A 19104-nucleotide genomic window follows, 5' to 3' on the forward strand; every position below is an offset into this window, starting at 1 on the left:
TTTGGTAGACGGAAACTGAAAGAAGCCCGTCGTATATATGTATATATATATATATATATATATATATGCGTGTGTGTGTTTGTGTGCCTGTGTTTGTCCCCCTAGCATTGCTTGACAATCGATGCTGGTGTGTTTATGTCCCCGTCACTTAGCGGTTCGGCAAAAGAGACTGATAGAATAAATACTGGGCTTACAAAAGAATAAGTCCCGGGGTCGAGTTGCTCGATTAAAGGCGGTGCTCCAGCATGGCCGCAGTCAAATGACTGAAACAATTAAAAGAGTATACACGGCTATGTGGTTTTAGGTTCAATCTCACTATGCTGCATTTTGAGCAAATGTTGTGCTCTTGCAATCATTGAATCAACCTGAAACTTGAGAGCAAAATTGAATTCACAGAAACTATGGAAGACCATATTGTGTATGTGTGTGTGTGTGAGAGAGAGAGAGAGAGAGAGAGTTTGATGTATTTCATCTTCATGCATGCTCACTGGTTGTAAATAAGAGGTTCATTCATAAGGTGTCGTTTGTTTCTGGTTCTCCATGTAAACATGTCTGGTCTGTTTGTTGTCCAACAGACGGCGAGATTTATTACCTCACTTGGGAACGAGTAAGGGTTGGCAACAGGAATAGTATGCAGCCACCTAGCATAGTCTTGCCTGTTCCTTGCTGGCTTGGAGACATTTGCTGCTGAAACTATGACGATGATGATGAAGCATACATCAACACACCTGTAATTGAAAAGTGAAGGTGTCTGATATGTCTGAATGTGTGCCTCGCCTGGCCCCCGTGCCGGTGGCGCGTAAAAAGCACCATACGATCGTGGCCGTTTGCCAGCCTCGTCTGGCACCTGTGCCGGTGGCACGTAAAAAGCACCCACTACACTCACGGAGTGGTTGGCGTTAGGAAGGGCATCCAGCTGTAGAAACACTGCCAGATCAGACTGGGCCTGGTGCAGCCTTCTGGCTTCCCAGACCCCAGTTGAACTGTTCAACCCATGCTAGCATGGAAAACGGACGCTAAACGATGATGATGATGATGGTGAATGTTTAGGTTATGTGAATGTATGTGTGTGTGTGAAAGAGAGAGAGAGAATGTCATACTGATTCTTCTGAAGAATACAAATGTGGAATATTCAACCACTTAGGCTGTCATACAAAAGGGAGGTAACTCCAATTCTCTTATATCCCAATTGACTCAAGTGTTTTTTTTCATGGCTGATAAGAACAGAAGTGAAGTGGTGGGGTTGGGGTGAGGCATCCATAGCATTTGTTTTGTGTTTATTTCTTTTATTTTGATAAACTTGCACATGAGACAATGCAGATGGCAGAGTTGACTGCTTATTGTTCTGTCAAACAAAATTTTAGCTGTTTATTGCCCTCTCAGGGATGGCGCTATGGTACTTCCATCACTAATATCTTTTATTTTTTAACCCTGTTTCAGTCAATGGACTGTGGCCCAGCTGGGGCACTGCTATCAAAGGGTTTAGTTAAAACAAATTAGCCCTAGTACTTATTTTTTTAAATATCTAGTACTTATTCCATCAGTTTTCTTTTGTTGAACTGCTGTGTTACAAGGCCATAAACAAACCAACACTGGTCGGGAAGCAGTGGGTGGGACAGGCACACACACACACACACACACACACACACACACACACACACACACACACACACACACACACATGTGGAGGCACATAGCTTAATAGTTTGGTTGTTGCGCTCATGATTACAGCACTGTGGTTCTGATTCCTGGACTGGATAAATATGTTGTCTTCTTGAGCGAAAGAATTCTTCTCACCTTGCTCCATTCCACTCAACTGACAAAGAGTGAGTAATCCTGCAATGGACTGGCAAACTATCCAGGGGGGAAATAAGATTCAACACAGAATCCACGAATCCAGCCTTAAGAGCCTATGGTTTGGGAAGGACCTTTATATGCATGTATCTGCATATCTGTGTGTGTGTGTGTGTATGTGTTTGTATACATACATACACACAAGGTGTGTGGCCTAGTGGTTAGGTTGTTGCACTCATAATCACTAGATCATGAGTTCAATTTGTAGACCAGGCAGCATGTTGTGTTCTTGAGCAAAACACTTCATTTGACATTGCACGTCTCCTTTCGATCAAGAGGGAGTGTTGGCCTGCTTGCGTAGCCAACAAGATGGTATCATTTGATAGCTAAAACAATGCGAAGCACATTGTGACCAGCGATGTGTAACAGCGTCTGATAGTCTGGTCAGTCACATGATATGTATGTGTATGTATATATATATATTTTCAAAATGTGACCGTGTGTGTACCGTTGGCGAGTTTTTTTCCTCTGTCTTCCCTTCTCTGGATCTTTCCTTCTCCTATGTTTCCGACGAAGAGCTCCGCTCGAAACGTTAAACCCTCCTTCTTCCCTTCCTTCCTGAGTGTCCAATAATACTATATTTGTTCCACTTCCTCGCGTTGTTGTGTTTTTTTCGTGTTTTCATGTTTGGATTAACTTTATATATATATATATACACACATGTTGAAATTCCACACTGTTTCTGACTACCAGTTTTACTCATAAGGCAGTGGTCAGTCCAAGTTTTTTAAAGTAGAAGTCATTTGACCATGGTGCCATGCAGTGGGACTGAACTTGAAACCATGGGGTTGGGAAACAATCTTCTTAACCACGCAGCCATGAGTCCACCTGGCTGTAAATAGGCTCCACCATGAAGCATAACTCACTTCTACAACCAGCACCAGCAGCCCCAATGCCGTTTGCTGGCCCTCTCTATACTAGTGCTAAAGTTGCTCTCAGAGGGGAAGAAATATCTGTGAGGGTTCAGAGAGTCCTTGCTGGAGTGGAAAATGGAAAGGGTTTGAGGGATCCCTCTCTGTCTATCTGTTTCAATGCTTCAGAAAACTGGACCTCAGCATCAAAGCAGTTTCATGGATGAGAGAGTTTCATTAACCAGAAAGGATTAGCTTACCTGACAAGACTTGACGAGGCAGCTGATAGCTGGCAGTTGATTAGTTATGGTGGCTTATTCTTTGTGTATGAAAAAGAATATAAAACTATTTCAGATTAACAATGTGTAGGGGGGGGTGGAAGCAGTGGAGTGGATTCTTTTGTGGTGTGAAGTGGTGGTGGTGGTGGTGGTGGTAGTTGTGTTAATGATAGTGGTGGTGGTGGCAGTGGAGAGATGTAAACTTAGGTATGGAAAGGGAGAGAGAGAGAGAGAGAGTGTGTGTGTGTGTGTATCAGATGTTTGTAGTTTCAATAAATATGTTGGATAAAGATAAACATTTTTGGGTTGTTTAATCCCAAATGAAACCTGATTGAGCAAGTTAATAATTAAAACCATTCCAATCATGACCGCCCTGTCTGTTTCACTATACCAGGAATTATATTGTGCAATGTACCCTTTTTATAAGGTGTGATTGGTTACTGTTTCTAGCAGGTTGGGCCACCGCATAGAGGTTAGCTCATCTTTGCTTGTCATCCTGTGTAGTTTTATCTCTCTATATATAAACGGAAGTTTGTCTGTCTGTGTGTCTGTCAGGTTGTACCCTCACCCTGACCACGGCTTTCAACCGATTCTGATGAAACTTGACACACACATAGCCCAATGTCATAATTCAAAACTAACGCAGCGATAAATTCGACATGGGGTCGAGAATCTAAGCTTTTTATATGCAACACATTTTCTGCTGTAGTTTTCGCAACTTGCAATCGATTTTCACCAAACTCATGGTGGAGCTTAATGTTACCCTTAGAAACTTAATTCTGACGTTAGTTTTCCATGCAATACCTTACCATCAGAAAAAATCGATAAAATCATGCCATTTTGGGAAATCGCGTTCAAATTCAAGATGACATATTTTCGACAATATCTTTCACAAATTGGCAGGAATTTTTTAAAAATTCACAGCGAGCATCATGTCTGTTCCAGGGGCTCTTACATACCCGGGCAATGCCAGGCTATGCTGCTAATAGTTAATAAATGATATGTCTAGCGTGGTACACTAGTGTGGAGAGGGCTTAAAAGATGTTATACTCATCATCATCATCATCATTCAGTGTCTGTCTTCCCTATTGATATGGGTTGGACAGGATCTGAAGAGTCGGAGGAATATGGTGAGTTTCAGTATCTGCTTTGGCATGGCTTTTACAGTTTGATGTTAACCACTTTACATCGTGGACTGGCTGCTGTTTACGTGAGGTTGCCATGTAACTTGTAAGACAAATGAAAATTCTTTCAACTGGGTGAGGGTGTCGTACAGAAGGAAGTGGCTTGATGCCAGGTTTTGAGAGGCTGAAGTATGAGAGACAAGAACTGGTACCTGGCTATAGAGGAGGTACGTGACTATCCTGCATGATATAAGGATGTTTTAGCCAATCCTGTATGGATAGATAGATGTAAACACCATGTCTGTTTACAAGTGTAAAATATTTTCATAGACAGTAAAAATGGGTGGATTAGTTTCAATCTTGTTTGGGATTGACAAGTTATTCTTCAGTTGCCTACAAAAACATTGCTGTAAACCTATTGTTATTAAGAAGGACTCCATTAAATTGGAGAATCTGATTTGCATCTGTAACACAATTCATGTAAATGATATCCTTTGTTGGCAAGCTTTTATGAAAAACATGTCGAGCTATGGGAGAAATATTACTTTGCTTGGGAACAACAGATCAGGGTTGGTGACAGGAAGAGCATCCCATTGTAGAAAATCTACTTCTTTTTTTTTTTATTATTGAAAAAAAAAAAAAATCTACTTCTACAAATTCTGTCCCACCCGTGCAAGCGTGGAGAAGTGAAGGTGCATGGCCTAGTGATTAGGGTGTTGCACTCATGATTGCGAGACATCGGTTTCAATTCCCAGCCTGGGCATTGCATTTTGTTTTCGAGCAAAGCACTCCATCTCACATTTCTCTGCGATCATTTCGTCATCTGACATGTTGCACCTGTTGCAGGTAATGCTGATTTGATAGAGGGAGTGAGCTCATGTGAACACAAACATTTTATCACCATAAACAAATCCTCTGTGTAGTTATTCAGCAAGAAATTGCCAAACCCACATACATTGTCTAACAACAATGGGGTCTGTGATGCGTGTGTGTGTGTGGATATATCTTTTTGTTTTTCTCTTATTCCAACCAGTAGGCTGTGGCCATGCTGGGGCACCACCTTGAAGAACTTTTAGTCAAACAAATTGACCCCAGGACTTATTTTATTTTTTTAAGCCTGGGACTTATTCTATCAGTCACTCTTGCTGAGTTGCTAAGTCATGGAGACATTAACACACTAACACAGGTTGTCGACCGATGGTAGGGGCCAAACACACACACACATATATGTGATGAGCTTCTTTCATTTTCCATCTCCCAAATCTACTCACAAGCCCAAGGCTATAGTAGAAGACACCTGCCCAAGGTGTCACACAGTGGGACTGAACCTGGAACCATGTGGTTGAGAAGCAAGCTTCTTATCGCACAGCCATCCCCTAGGCAGGTGTAAACTCCAAGCCTGTATATTCAGTCTCTTTGTTGACAGCAAAATAGGAGTCTGCTGGAATGGTTTCAGTCCCGTGGTGGGATTTCATTAGCAACTCTGCTGTGAAAGCAGGGGTTAGCATTGTAGGGTGTGATGTACTTTTGTTGTAGTGTAGTGTAGTGTGGTGTGGCTGTGGTATGTCGTAGTAGTAGTATAAGTTATTAAGAATATAAAATATCGTTTAAAAACCATCATCACCTGATTGAATGAGATTCCAGAGAACTCTCTAACTCGTCAAACGACTACCGTGTGTGTGTGGGGGGGGAAGAGAGAGAGAGAGAGAGCTAGGTGTGTATATGTGTGTGTGAAAGAGAGAGTTAGGTGTGAATGTGTACGAGTGTGTGGGGGGGAGCTAGGTATGAATGTGTTTGTATGTGTGTTTGAGGAAAATGCTCCTAAGTTTGGACATATCTTTGTGAACTCTGTATTGATGTGAATGTGAGTGAACTGTGTGTGTCTGTCTGTCTGTCTGTCTATCTGTCTGTCTGTCTCCGATAGTGATTTATATAGATGTGTGATTGTTGAAAGTGTAGAAGTTGCGTGTGTGTGTGTGTGGTGTGTGTGTGTGTGTGTATATGTAAGCTGTATGTGTGTGTGTGTAAGAGAGAAAGAGAGACTAGCTTATTTACTCAATGAAATTAAGGTGGCATAAGAATTCAGCTACATACACACACACACACACACACACACACACGTGTATGAATGCATACATGTGTGTGTGTGTAAGTTTACACACAGACACACACTCGCGCTGAGTTACTTCCTCAGGTGCCAGCAGTAAAATATTCACAGAGTGACCGAGACAGCCACCCAGCCAGCTGGCCGGCCGGCCGGCCTGACAAACAGTCAGCTGGACACTCGGACAGACAGCTACCTGTGACTACAGTCCTGATATTTCTGTGTAATTCTGCTCCAAACATCCATACTGGTTGACCATGTGGTTCCTTACTAGCAGTGACCAACAGACTGCCCGATAATCTGTTGGTCAGTCCCTTCCTCTCTGCCCCACCCTTGGCACTCTTCTTCTACCACCCACTTCACTGTCCCTCCCCCCTCTCTCAAAAGAGACTAAAACTGCTGTTAAACCATTTCTACAGACATTTCTGTGAGTTTTTTTCTTTTTTGTTCTGTTTTGTTTTTTTGTTTTGTTCTTTGCTTTTTTTTCTGCCTCCTTCTCCTCCCCTTGCCCAGCCCCTCACCCTTGATTGTGAACATTTTTCAGATTTTACTCCCAGCACCACCCTTACTGCCCTAACACCACCAATGTTAACACCTGGATGAACCACTACAGCCACCACCACCACCACCACCACCACCACCACCTCCAGCACAACAGCCACCACCTTAGCACCACCACCTCTACCCACTTCTGTCATTACCACCACCACCACCATTACCATCTCTATCATTTTATCATCAACATTATCATCATCACCACCACCAAATGGACATAAATGTGTGTGTGTGTGTGGAAGGCATATGGCCTAGTGGTTTGGGTGTTGTACTTACAATCACCAGATCATGGGTTCAGTTCCTGAAGCTAGCAGCACATTGTGTTCTGGAGCACAATATATGTGCATATATATATATATCTCTTTTTTCTCTTTTTACTTGTTTCAGTCATTTGACTGTGGCCATGCTGGAGCACCACCTTTAATCGAGCAACTCAACCCCGGGACTTATTCTTTGTAAGTCCAGTACTTATTCTGTCGGTCTCTTTTGCCGAACCGCTAAGTGGCGGGGACATAAACACACCAGCATCGGTTGTCAAGTAATGCTAGGGGGACAAACACAGACACACAAACATACACGCACACACATATATATATACATATATACGACAGGCTTCTTTCAGTTTCCGTCTACCAAATCCACTCACAAGGCTTTGGTCGGCCCGAGGCTATAGTAGAAGACACTTGCCCAAAGTGCCATGCAGTGGGACTGAACCTGGAACCATGTAGTTCATAAGCAAGCTACTTACCACACAGCCACTCCTATGTATATTTGTTTGTGTGTGTGTGTATATATATATATATATATTATATTAAAGATCAACTTAGATTGAAGTTGATTGCTTGTTTACAGTGTTATATGGCCAAACTGATGCATAATGGGAAAATACTATGAATTAATTCCCTCCTGAAATGTGAATACAAATGGAATAAAACAAGTTTTGCATAAATTAGACAACTGGTTCTTGAGATATTAGGGGTTTTGGGGTATAAATACCCAAAGCAGTGCTTAATGGGAAAATACTCCAAAAATAACTGAATTAGACACATTTTGATGGGCAAAAATCTTAGTGACTTTAACTTGCCAACGAAAAAATATAAGTTGTTTCTATTTTCACTTTTGTTAAGCACAATATTTTAATCACTTAGAAATATTTTTAAGTGAATGTGATTTGAACAATGTAAGTTGTTTGTACAGTAAGTATTTATATTTTAGCATTCTTTAAACAGACAATATTTTAGTTTTTTTAAAGTTATTTTGAAGTGAATACCATGTGTGTATGTGTGTGTGTATGTATATATGTGTGTGTGTGTTTGTAAAATCACACATGCATACACTTTCAAAATCTACCTCCATCACCACCTGATTACCACTGTGTATGTATGTATGTATGTATGTGTATATATGTGTGTGCGTGTGTGTATGTATACATGTGTGTGTGTGTGTGTGTATGTATATATGTGTGTGTGTGTTTGTAAAATCATACATGCATACACTTTCAAAATCTACCTCCATCACCACCTGATTACCACGACATCCACTGTTAAACCACTACCATCATCACCACCACCACCACCACCACCAAAACAATGGACAATTGAATACATATCTACATATATGTGCACGCACACACACACACACACACACACACATACACTTTCAAAATGTACCACCTGTACCATCGCTGCCACCTTAACGCAACCCTGTTCCCACCACCGCTATCATCACAACCACCATCAGTGGCTTTTAGTTTCATGTGGTACAGGACTCGGCAACAATTGCTGTGCAGGATTTTAAGGATTAAAAACAAGAGGGGCTTGGTTGATGGTGAGCAGAGAGGCAGCAGGGTATTTGTTACTATACATGTGTCTATGTGAATATTTCGTTACTGACCAATCATTTGTTGCCTCAGTTAATTAGATAATCTTTGTCTTCTCTTCTACTCTGACCAACATATTGATTTCATAGGCTGTTGTAACCCTTATATAAGTGGCACCCCTAATTTAGTATTGAATCTTGACACAAACTTTTCCCCTCATCATAGTTTTACTTTGGCCCCGCATACAAATTGCACCCAAGTTTTTACAGTTAAATTTAAGCCTAAAAATAGTATCACTTACATGTAATTAGATATCAATTGCTTTTTATATATGCTCTAAGCTATTTCAGTTTTGTGTATATTCTATTTTTATATCTCCTATAAAATATGACATGTATGTTAAATCTGGTATTTGTAATTGATACAATTTTAAATGAAACCAGTCACCTATGTGCCATATGTAGTGTGTATACACTTCCTGTAGGCCAGTTACTGCATTATTTGTCCTGATATAACATCTATTATTGACTTGCTGTTGTAAAAACCTAATAAATATCAGAGAGAAGCAAAAGTTTGTCCCAGCAGAGACCTGTGAGTATGCCAGGTGCATTTCTGACTTTTTGAGGCTTTTACAATGGCACGTGCTTATGGCTAGCCTCATGCTTGCATTAACTGGACTATCAACAGGGTGTATATATTAAATGATACAGATATATGTTTTATATATATATATATGTGTGTGTGTGTGTTTTATTTTTCTTCATAAATTGACTATTTAAAAAAAAATGTAAAGGAATTGAATAACATGAGCCTTTAGGAAGTTAGTTTTTGTATTGTGTATGTGTGTGTGTAACCGCTTTCATTGTTAAATTTTTCCAATGCATTTGTTATGGAGGAAGTTAGTTTTGGTGCTTGCTCACACAATATAAAAACTTCTTTCGCAAAAGGTTTGGTCATTGTGTTTTTCCAGGATATTTGCTAAATAGGGTATTTTTTAAAGAAAATCATTCTTCAAATACTATCACTGTATCAAGTACTTTTTCCCAAAACCTTACACACACACACACACACATTTTTATGTTAGTTCTTATGTCAAATTATAATAAAGCAATTTTGCATTAAACTGAAGGATTACCCAATGCTCTGTAGAGGACATATTTTTTATACTTTTATAAGAAGGTTGATAGTGACTTTGAAGTTTTGGCCTGCTTAGCCTCTATCAGACTGTCTTATGAAGGCCAAAACTTTGAAGTCACTATCAACACTATTCTTGCAGAGGTATAAGTGATACTAATAACCTGGTGTTAGAACTCGTTATAAATATGATTCAGAAAAAAGGTTAATCAAGTACTTAGCTTTGATTAGAGATTATATAAGTGACAAGACAACAAGAAATTATATAACGAACTGTTAAATAATGAAACTCATTACATAATTTATTGTCCCCTTGTCATTTATATAATCACACACACACACACATATATATTATACTTACACATGCTCACACACACACACACACAGGTTTGGTGGATCTCAAAACACATGTATATATAAACACTTTTTAATTAATATTTAGCTGAAACAACAGTGACTCAAGGGCTAAGAGTTTCATATTTGATAAGTGCTAATGCTTGAGACTATATAGACCCATGAGTTAGTCATTAGCTTTTGCTAAATCTATAATTACAAAACTGAGAATGTGTGTGCCTGTCTGTTTGTATGTATGTATGCATCACTAAAACTCGATGACTACCCAACCATTTTCATTCAAATTTTACATATGCCTTAGGGGTCCATGCAGTGTCATGGGCCCCCAAAAATTTTCAACTTCTTGCCTCCTGCGAGCCTGGAGCATCTCTTATATCTTCCACTATTTCAGTATTACGTGTAAAAAGTGAAACCATAACATCTCTATTGTAATGTGAGATACTTTCAGTTTAATACTTTCACTATTAATAGTGAAGCTATTAAAGGGAAACTATTATATCACATATATACATGCATACACACACACACACACACATACACATATACAAGTATATATGTGTATATACATCTACACATATGTATATGTATAGATGTATTTGTATACGTATATATGTAATATCTGTGCATAGATGTATATATATATATAGATTTATATGTGTATATGTATATATATGTGTGTGTATATGTATATATATTTACGTATATATATATATATATATATATATATTTACGTATGTATATTTATATGTGTGTGTTTGTGTGTATGCATGTATATATGTGTATATTCATGTATTTATATATGTTTATATATATATATATACACGTATATGTGTATATATTGGCCTGCTCGCTTAGCCAGCGGGGTGGCGTCATTTGAAGGCTAAAACAATGCGAACGCATTGTGACCAGCGATGTGTAACAACATCTGATGGTCTGGTTGGTCACGTGATCATATGTGTATATATATGTATACATATGTGTATGTAAACATATATATATATATATATATATATATATATATATATATATATATATATATATACATACATGTGTGTATATATATACATATATACATATGTATACATATCTATATGTATGTATGTTTATCTATATGTTTGCATGTATATATATATGTGTATATATATATATTTAAAGCTGCAAAATCTTCATGAAACTTTTACTCAGTTTCACATTCCTGTTCATCAGACAGTTGTGATGAATACACACCTGTGCATTTATCCATCATATAAAATATCTTGCATTTTATGTCACATAAAAATAAACCGGCCCTTATTTGTCCCCTTCCTTGGGTACCATGTTGGACAATGACCCTAATCTCTTTCTCTGTTCTCGCTCTTCTTTTACAGCTTCAACTTCTATGAACGATCCTCAGTGTTCGCCGGACGTCAAAGTACGGTTTGATGAGCTGTGTCCAGTGTGTGGGGATAAAGTATCTGGCTACCATTATGGACTGTTGACCTGTGAGAGTTGCAAGGGTGAGTTTCCAGCTTCCACCTCTCATCTCGAACCTTTCTTTATCCTTCTTTTTATTAATTTTTTTATTGTTGTTTCAGTCATTAGACCAGTGCTTTTCAAACTTTTTGCTGGAGTGGAATCCCAAGGAACCATTCCAATGGCTCGGGGGAACCCCTGTGCAATAATTTAATAGTCTTATGCACACATATCTGCAAGGAAAATTAAAAATTACTGCCGATTTTAGCAGTTCTGTAACTTCTTGTGGAACCCTTGGACTGTACTGGCGGAACCCTAAGGTTCCACGGAACCCTGGTTGAATTCAATGCATTAGACTGTGGCCATGCTGGGGCACCATCTTGAAGAAATTTTAGTTGAATGAAGACCCCAAGGAAACATTCCACTGGCTCGGGGAACCCCTGTGCAATAATTCAATAGTCTTATGCACACATATCTGCAAGGAAAATTAAAAATTACAGCCGATTTTAGCAGTTTTGTAACTTCTTGTGGAACCCTTGGACTGTACTGGCGGAACCCTGGTTGAATTCACTGCATTAGACTGTGGCCATGCTGGGGCACCATCTTGAAGAAATTTTAGTTGAATGAAGACTTACTTTTTAAAGCTTTATACTTATTTTGTCAGTCTCTTTTGCCAAACTGCTAAGTTACAGAGACATAAACACACCAACACAGGTTGTGAGACAGTGGTGGGGGACAAACAAAGACACACATATACATTATGGGTTTCTTTCAGTTTCCATTTTACCGAATCCACTCACAAAATTCTGGTCGGCCCAGAGCTTTAGTAGAAGACACTTGCTCAAGTTGCCATGCAGTGGGACTGAACTCTGAACCATGAGCTTTGGAAGCAAACCCCTTCTACTTCCACTTTTCCATGCTTGCCTGGGTCAGGTTGAATTTGTTAATACAGATTTTCTATGGCTAGATGCCCTTCCTGTCACCAAATCCTTACTTCTTTCCAGACAATCTAATGTTTCCCCATGGCAAGACATGTTTTTTTAAGGAAGATTGGAAACAAGAGACCCAGGTTGTGTGATGATGATGATGATGATGCTTACCTACAACTCACTAGTGCACAATATCAAGACATAGAGTACACACACAAATGTGGCATGCTTCTTTCAGTTTCCATCTTCCAAATCTACTCACAAGCTTTTAGTTGGCCTGGGGCTATAATAGAAGACGCCCAAAGTGCCATGTGGTGGGACTGAACCTGGAACCATGTGGTTGGAAAGCAAGCTTTACACAGTCACATTCCACCAGTTTTAATTAATTTTGAAATTAATCAAGAATTTTGAGGTGACATAGTAAAATAATTAACTGTTTTTCTTATATTAATAAAGTGTCTATTATGGTGGGTTGGCAGAATTGGTAGAGCATTGAACCAAATGCCTTGTGGTATTTGTTTTAGCTCTTAACATTCTGAGTTCAAATCTCACTGGATTCAACTTTGCTTTTATCCTTTTGGGGTTAATGAAATAAGAACCAGCTAAACACTAGGGTCAGTGGAATTGACTAGCCCCTCCCATCCCAAATTTCAGGCCTTGTGCCTATTGTAGAAAGGGTTATTATTATTATTATTATTATTATTATTCAGTAGTTTTATTTTTATAGCGTGCTTTCACTTCTGTGTGCCTTGGGTATTATTATTATTATCATTATTATTATTATTATTATTATTATTATTATTATTATTATTATTATCATTATAATTATTGCTATTATTATTATTATCATTATAATTATTGTTATTATTGTTATTATTATTATTATTATTATTATTATTATTATCATCATTATTATTATTATTATTATTTATTATCATTATTATTATTATTATTATTATTATCATCAGTTGAATATCTTGGAAGTACCCTTTAAGAGTACCCTTGGCTATGAAATGTTAGATTCGATAAATTAAGTACCAGTTACACACTGGGGGTCGATGTAATCAACTTACTCTCTTTGTCTGTCCTTGTTTGTCCCCTCTATTTTTTAGCCCCTTGTGGGCAATAAAGAAATAAGGGGAGAATGAGAATAAAGCCTTGGTGAACTCCTGCCTGCTCCCTATATTCGTTGCTGACCTCCACCTCACTGACGGCATCCCTGTCCATTTGCTTAGATGGCTCTCCCCTGCCACTCGTCTACCCCTCGCTTCTGCAGTGACCACTTGATGAGGGAGCAAAGGACTCTCTGAAAGGCTTTCTCTATATTGACAAAAGCCAAGCATAGCAGTCCCTTGCCGGTGGGGGGGGGGCTTTTTCACTCCTAACCCAACAATTGCCATCACTACTACCACTACTACTACCACCACCACCACCACTACTACTACTACTACTACTACTACCACCACCACGACCACTACTACTACTACTACTACTACTACCACCACTACAACTACTACCACTACCACGACTACTACTACTACCACCACCACGACTACTACTACTATTACCACCACCACGACTACTACTACTACTACTACAAAGCATTAATTCTGCCACCATTACCACCATCACTACCACCACACTCACCACTATCAATACCACCACTGTCATCTTTGATATAGTCATCACATGCACCCTCCCCATCACATACACTCTCACCAGACACACACACATACACAACACCCGCCTATACACTAATCTCTAAACTGCAACATTTCAAGCAAAACCAGTGACCGCACTAACCCTTTCTCTCTTTCTCCCTCTCACACATTGCCTCTGTGTGTGTGTGTGTATATAGCTACTAGTTCTATGCCTATAACACGCATACACACACACACACATGTAAGCACACATACACACGCACACATGTAAGCACGCATACACACACACACACACACATGTAAGCACGCATACACACACACACATGTAAGCACGCATACACACACACACACATGTAAGCACGCATACACACACACACACACACACACACACACACACACCGGTACGTGTGAACACACAACAGCCTGAGAAAGCTATGGGCACTGCCCCTTCTCCCTTCTCTTTTCTACTCAAACTAAGTAGGTACTAAAGAACTTTGTACAAATATATTGATTGATTGATCTATTGATTGTGTTTCGTGCACTCTTTTATTGTGTGCCTGCGTCCATATACACACATCTGCGTGTGTGTGACTATGTATTTGCATCAGTGTGTGAGGCTTGCGTGTGTGCATATGTCTGCGGTGTCTGTGTCTGTGTCTGTGCTCTGTGTGTGTGGGTGTGGGTGTGTGTGATATGCTTTGATCTTGTTTACATAATATAAAGATAAAATGACATCAAACACTGGTCATTTTCTCTTTGCTCAGAACATTTCTATGGTCAGTGTGAAGTGAGAGAGAGAGAGAATTAGATGAAGAGAGAGGGGTAGAGAGAGAGAGAGAGAGAGAGAAAGAAAGAGCAATAAAGGATGGTGGCTGCGGTGACGGTGATAGTATTGGTGACAGTGAACAGGATGGTGATGATGATGATAGTGATTATGGTGCTGGTGGTAACCGCAATGAACTGTGCTCTCCTATGGTACCTCCTTACAACTAGCTCTATCTCCCTGCGGTACCAACTTACAGCTAGCTGTACCTCCCTGTGGTATCTGCTTACAGCTAGACAGACTGTCACTGAGGTACACTATTGTACCCACATATAGCCGTGAACTATACCACCCTGTGGTACTACTTAAAGCTACATGGACTGTCCCTCACTGTGGTGCACTATAAGTACCTGTGCATAACTGTGAACTGTACCACCCTATCAACTACATGGACTGTCTCTCTGTAATACCTACATACAAGAGAGAACTGCCTATACAGTAGACCAACACATAGAACAGTCCGTCTAGCTGTGTAAATGGTATTGGTCACCCCAAGGATATAGAAGACATGTTCTGTATAGTGGGACTGAACCTGGAACCACAGGGTTCAGAAACAAGCTTCATAACCACATAGCCATGCCACTCTCTCGCATCATAATAGTGCTTACATTAAGTGTATGAAATTGGTTTGCAGTGCCCCGTAAAAACGCCCATGTCAGTGCCATGTTAAAAGCTCCCCCAGTACACTCTGTTAAGTGGTTGGCATTAGGAAGGGCATCTAGCCATAGAAACCATGCCAAAATGGGCAAAATAGAGCCCCGGCAGTTTTCTAGCTGGCCAGCATAGGAAATCGACATTGAATAATGATGATGATGATTTGAAAATATCAAGTTAAAATAAAAGTCTAACTTCATTAATAGAGTGAAATAGATGATACTACTACAGTGTTTGAAACTTTTAATTTTACAAAACATTCAACATTTTGCCTACCAAGTCCATTTTGTGTCCTACTTTCTTTTGCAGTCTAAATTTTTTTTTTATAAATTATGCATTTAAAAGTCTTTTGAACCAAGTATAATGTTCTAGTTTATTATATAAACTACTGCATTGATTTATAGCATGGATATCACCCGTTGACTCCCGCAGTACAGAACAAATATTATATTCGTTATGTACTGCAGGGATCACCAGTGATATCCACGGTTGGCAAAATGTTAAATGAATTAATGTACACTTACTCTTTACTCTTTACTCTTTTACTTGTTTCAGTCATTTGACTGCGGCCATGCTGGAGCACTGCCTTTAGTCGAGCAAATCGACCCCGGAACTTATTCTTTGTAAGCCCAGTACTTATTCTATCGGTCTCTTTTGCCGAACCGCTAAATGACGGGGACGTAAACACACCAGCATCGGTTGTCAAGCAATGCTGGGGCGACAAACACAGACACACAAACATATACACACATATATATATATATATATATATATATATATATATATACGACAGGCTTCTTTCAGTTTCCGTCTACCAAATCCACTCACAAGGCATTGGTCGGCCCGGGGCTATAGCAGAAGACACTTGCCCAAGATGCCACGCAGTGGGACTGAACCCGGAACCATGTGGTTCGTAAGCAAGCCACTTACCACACAGCCGAGCATTTATTATTTGTTTTTTCACATTTAAAATGGCATCAGGTTTACATTTAATGCTGTTTGCAGATTTTTCACTTAGAAGTTAGGCCTCTTTTTTTTTATACTCATTCATAAATATTTTTTCAACTTTAAAGATTGCATTTGTCTGGAGTATAGAAAGTGTGTATAACAGACTTGCAGTTGTACCTCTTTGGAGTTTTTTTCTATCTTTATCTGCCTCTTGTGAGCAGCCTTGTATCTTCTCTATTGTAAGAAACCTATCCTGGCCCCTTTTATTACCTGGCAGAAAGCCAACTCCCTCTCCACTGAAGTCCCACTCGGTCAAAAAGGGTCTTAATCTTGCAAGTGGTGATCACACTTGTATTGATTGGTACCACGAAAAAGGTACCCTGAGTATCCAGGTCCAGGAACAATGCTTCAAGCAGACATTGGAGCATGTCCACAGTTCTTTGTCTCTTCAGATTGTCTTGATGCATCTAACCCCTGCTGCCATATAAGATGGACATCAAAAGATGATGATAATGCTGATGATGGGGGTTTTTTCCCAGCTTTAAAGATTCCATGTGCAGTAATTTTGGATGTAATATGTACATGTGATAGACTTTTAATCATATCTCTTGATTTAATGGAATTATCTTTCAATTTTTGAAGTCACCTGCAAACAATCTTTATTTTTTTCCCTTTCACATTTATCAGCTTTTAGAGTACAAACATTTAATCCTTTCAATGCCAGTCCAGCCAGGACCACCTCTTATTATATTGTACAAACTTCCTGCTTTAAACTGATCTCAATGAAAAACTTCCATCAAAATTTCATCTAAATTTACATTCCAAACAACAGCTTAATAACAACAAAGTTATTTTACTAAATTCTTTGTGATTTTAAAAATTAATTGAAAAAAATGTATATTTCAACAGAAATATGGTGACAAAAGGGTTAAATTAGAATCTCCCATTAAAATTTTATATTCATTTATGTTCCAAACATCAGCTTAACAGTTTTGCTACCCAATTTCTGTGGCAATACATTGCCTTTTAATTAATTTTTAAAATAACAAAGAATTTAGTAAAATATGTTTCTTTTTCGTTATTTAAATGGTGTTTGGAACACAAATTGATCTGGAATTTTGATGGAAGTTTTTAATTTAGATCACTTGAAAACAGGAAGCTTGCATCATAGAACCAGCAAGGATGGTTGTGAGTGGGTCGGTGTTAAAAGGGTTAATAGGGACAAATTTTTTTCAATAATTTCTTCTTTCTCTTTAAAATCAATTGAAACAAAGGCTGTATATTTCAGTAGAACTATGGTAACAAAAGAGTTAAATACCAAACTGTCTGTTCTTCATCCACAACAGACTCTCTTCCACAATTCAGGAAATTGTGACAAGTTAACAACAACAATAATAACGATAATAATAATAATCCTTTCTACTATAGGCATAAGGCCTGAAATTTTGGGGAATTGACCTAGCTGATCACATTAACCCCAGTACTTGACTGGTACTTACTTTATCAACCCCGAAAGGATGAAAGGCAAAATCAACCTCAGCAGAATTTGAACTCAGAACATAGTGACAAACAAAATACTGCTAAGCATTTTGCCCAGCATGCTAACAATTCTGCCAGCTCACTTCCTTAATAATAATAATAATAATAATAATAATAATAATAATAATAATAATAATAGTAGTAGTAGCAGTAGCAGCAGCAGCAGCAGCAGTAGTAGTAGTAGTAGTAGTAGTAACAACAACAACAACGACTCATTAAGTCCCAGAGTATTTAAATTTCTGAATATTAGTTTTAAATTTTTACAGATGATTAAAAATAGGTTAAAATGAAAAATGTAATTATTAAAACACCCTTTACTTCAAGTAGAAATGGAAATATTCGGTGTCCTTATAAACAGGACACTGTGACAATATGATATAGCTTATTTAGTGTCCTGTTTACAGGGCAGTGGGACTTAATGGGTTAATAATGGAATTACAACCGTGTTTCGTGGTCTGCTACCACAACAGCTCCTTTATAGGATCCAGTTAGCTCAAGACATCATCAGGAGGAACCACGTCCAGCTTCGGCCCCTACCCCTCTACCGTTTTGACGTGGCGGGGCCCCCACTTTCAGAGGTGTCTTCAGCTCTGGTGTTGGGTGCATGTCTTCTTTCTTCTGTTCCCTGGCCTCTCTGATGTATCGTCAGCGAGTGTCAGCCGGTGACTGACTGACTTGTCAAATTTTTCCCTTTAAATACCTGCCGCTAGGCTTCAGCAAGCAGCCCCAGCAAGTTGTCACGTGACACTGTCTCACCTTAACTGACTAGTGAAAGCACATAGTCTTAGCCTGTGCATTTTCTAAACGACCGTCACCTATCAGTCAGCAAAGCTGATTCAGTGTCAGCTTGTCTCACCTAGTGATGTTATTTCCTGCCGGCATGTTATGACTTTCAAGCCATTTTCGGTCTTCCTGCTTCAGCCATATATAGAAGCTGGCTTTATAATAATAATAATTGTTTCTACTAAAGGTACAAGGCCTGGAATTTGGGGAAGTAGACTAGTTAATTACATCAACCCCAGTGT

The 19104-nt window shown here is 39.0% G+C and overlaps 1 protein-coding gene across 2 annotated transcripts in view; it reads left to right on the forward strand.

Moving 5' to 3' along the window:
• The window catches only part of LOC115222922 (nuclear receptor subfamily 5 group A member 2), a 254655-nt gene that overhangs the window by 218478 nt on the left and 17073 nt on the right, over nucleotides 1-19104 (forward strand). The window contains exons 1-2 of one of the 2 annotated variants that reach the window (XM_029793317.2): nucleotides 6468-6638; nucleotides 11441-11569. In XM_029793317.2, the coding sequence (XP_029649177.1) occupies nucleotides 11452-11569 (118 nt within the window). In that variant the 5' untranslated portion in view covers nucleotides 6468-6638; nucleotides 11441-11451. Of the gene's footprint in view, nucleotides 1-6467; nucleotides 6639-11440; nucleotides 11570-19104 lie in introns of those variants that run through there. The other variant, XM_036512049.1, reaches the window with a different exon arrangement.

This window comes from Octopus sinensis, linkage group LG21, assembly GCF_006345805.1.
Source record: "Octopus sinensis linkage group LG21, ASM634580v1, whole genome shotgun sequence".
Classification (NCBI taxonomy): domain Eukaryota; kingdom Metazoa; phylum Mollusca; class Cephalopoda; order Octopoda; family Octopodidae; genus Octopus; species Octopus sinensis.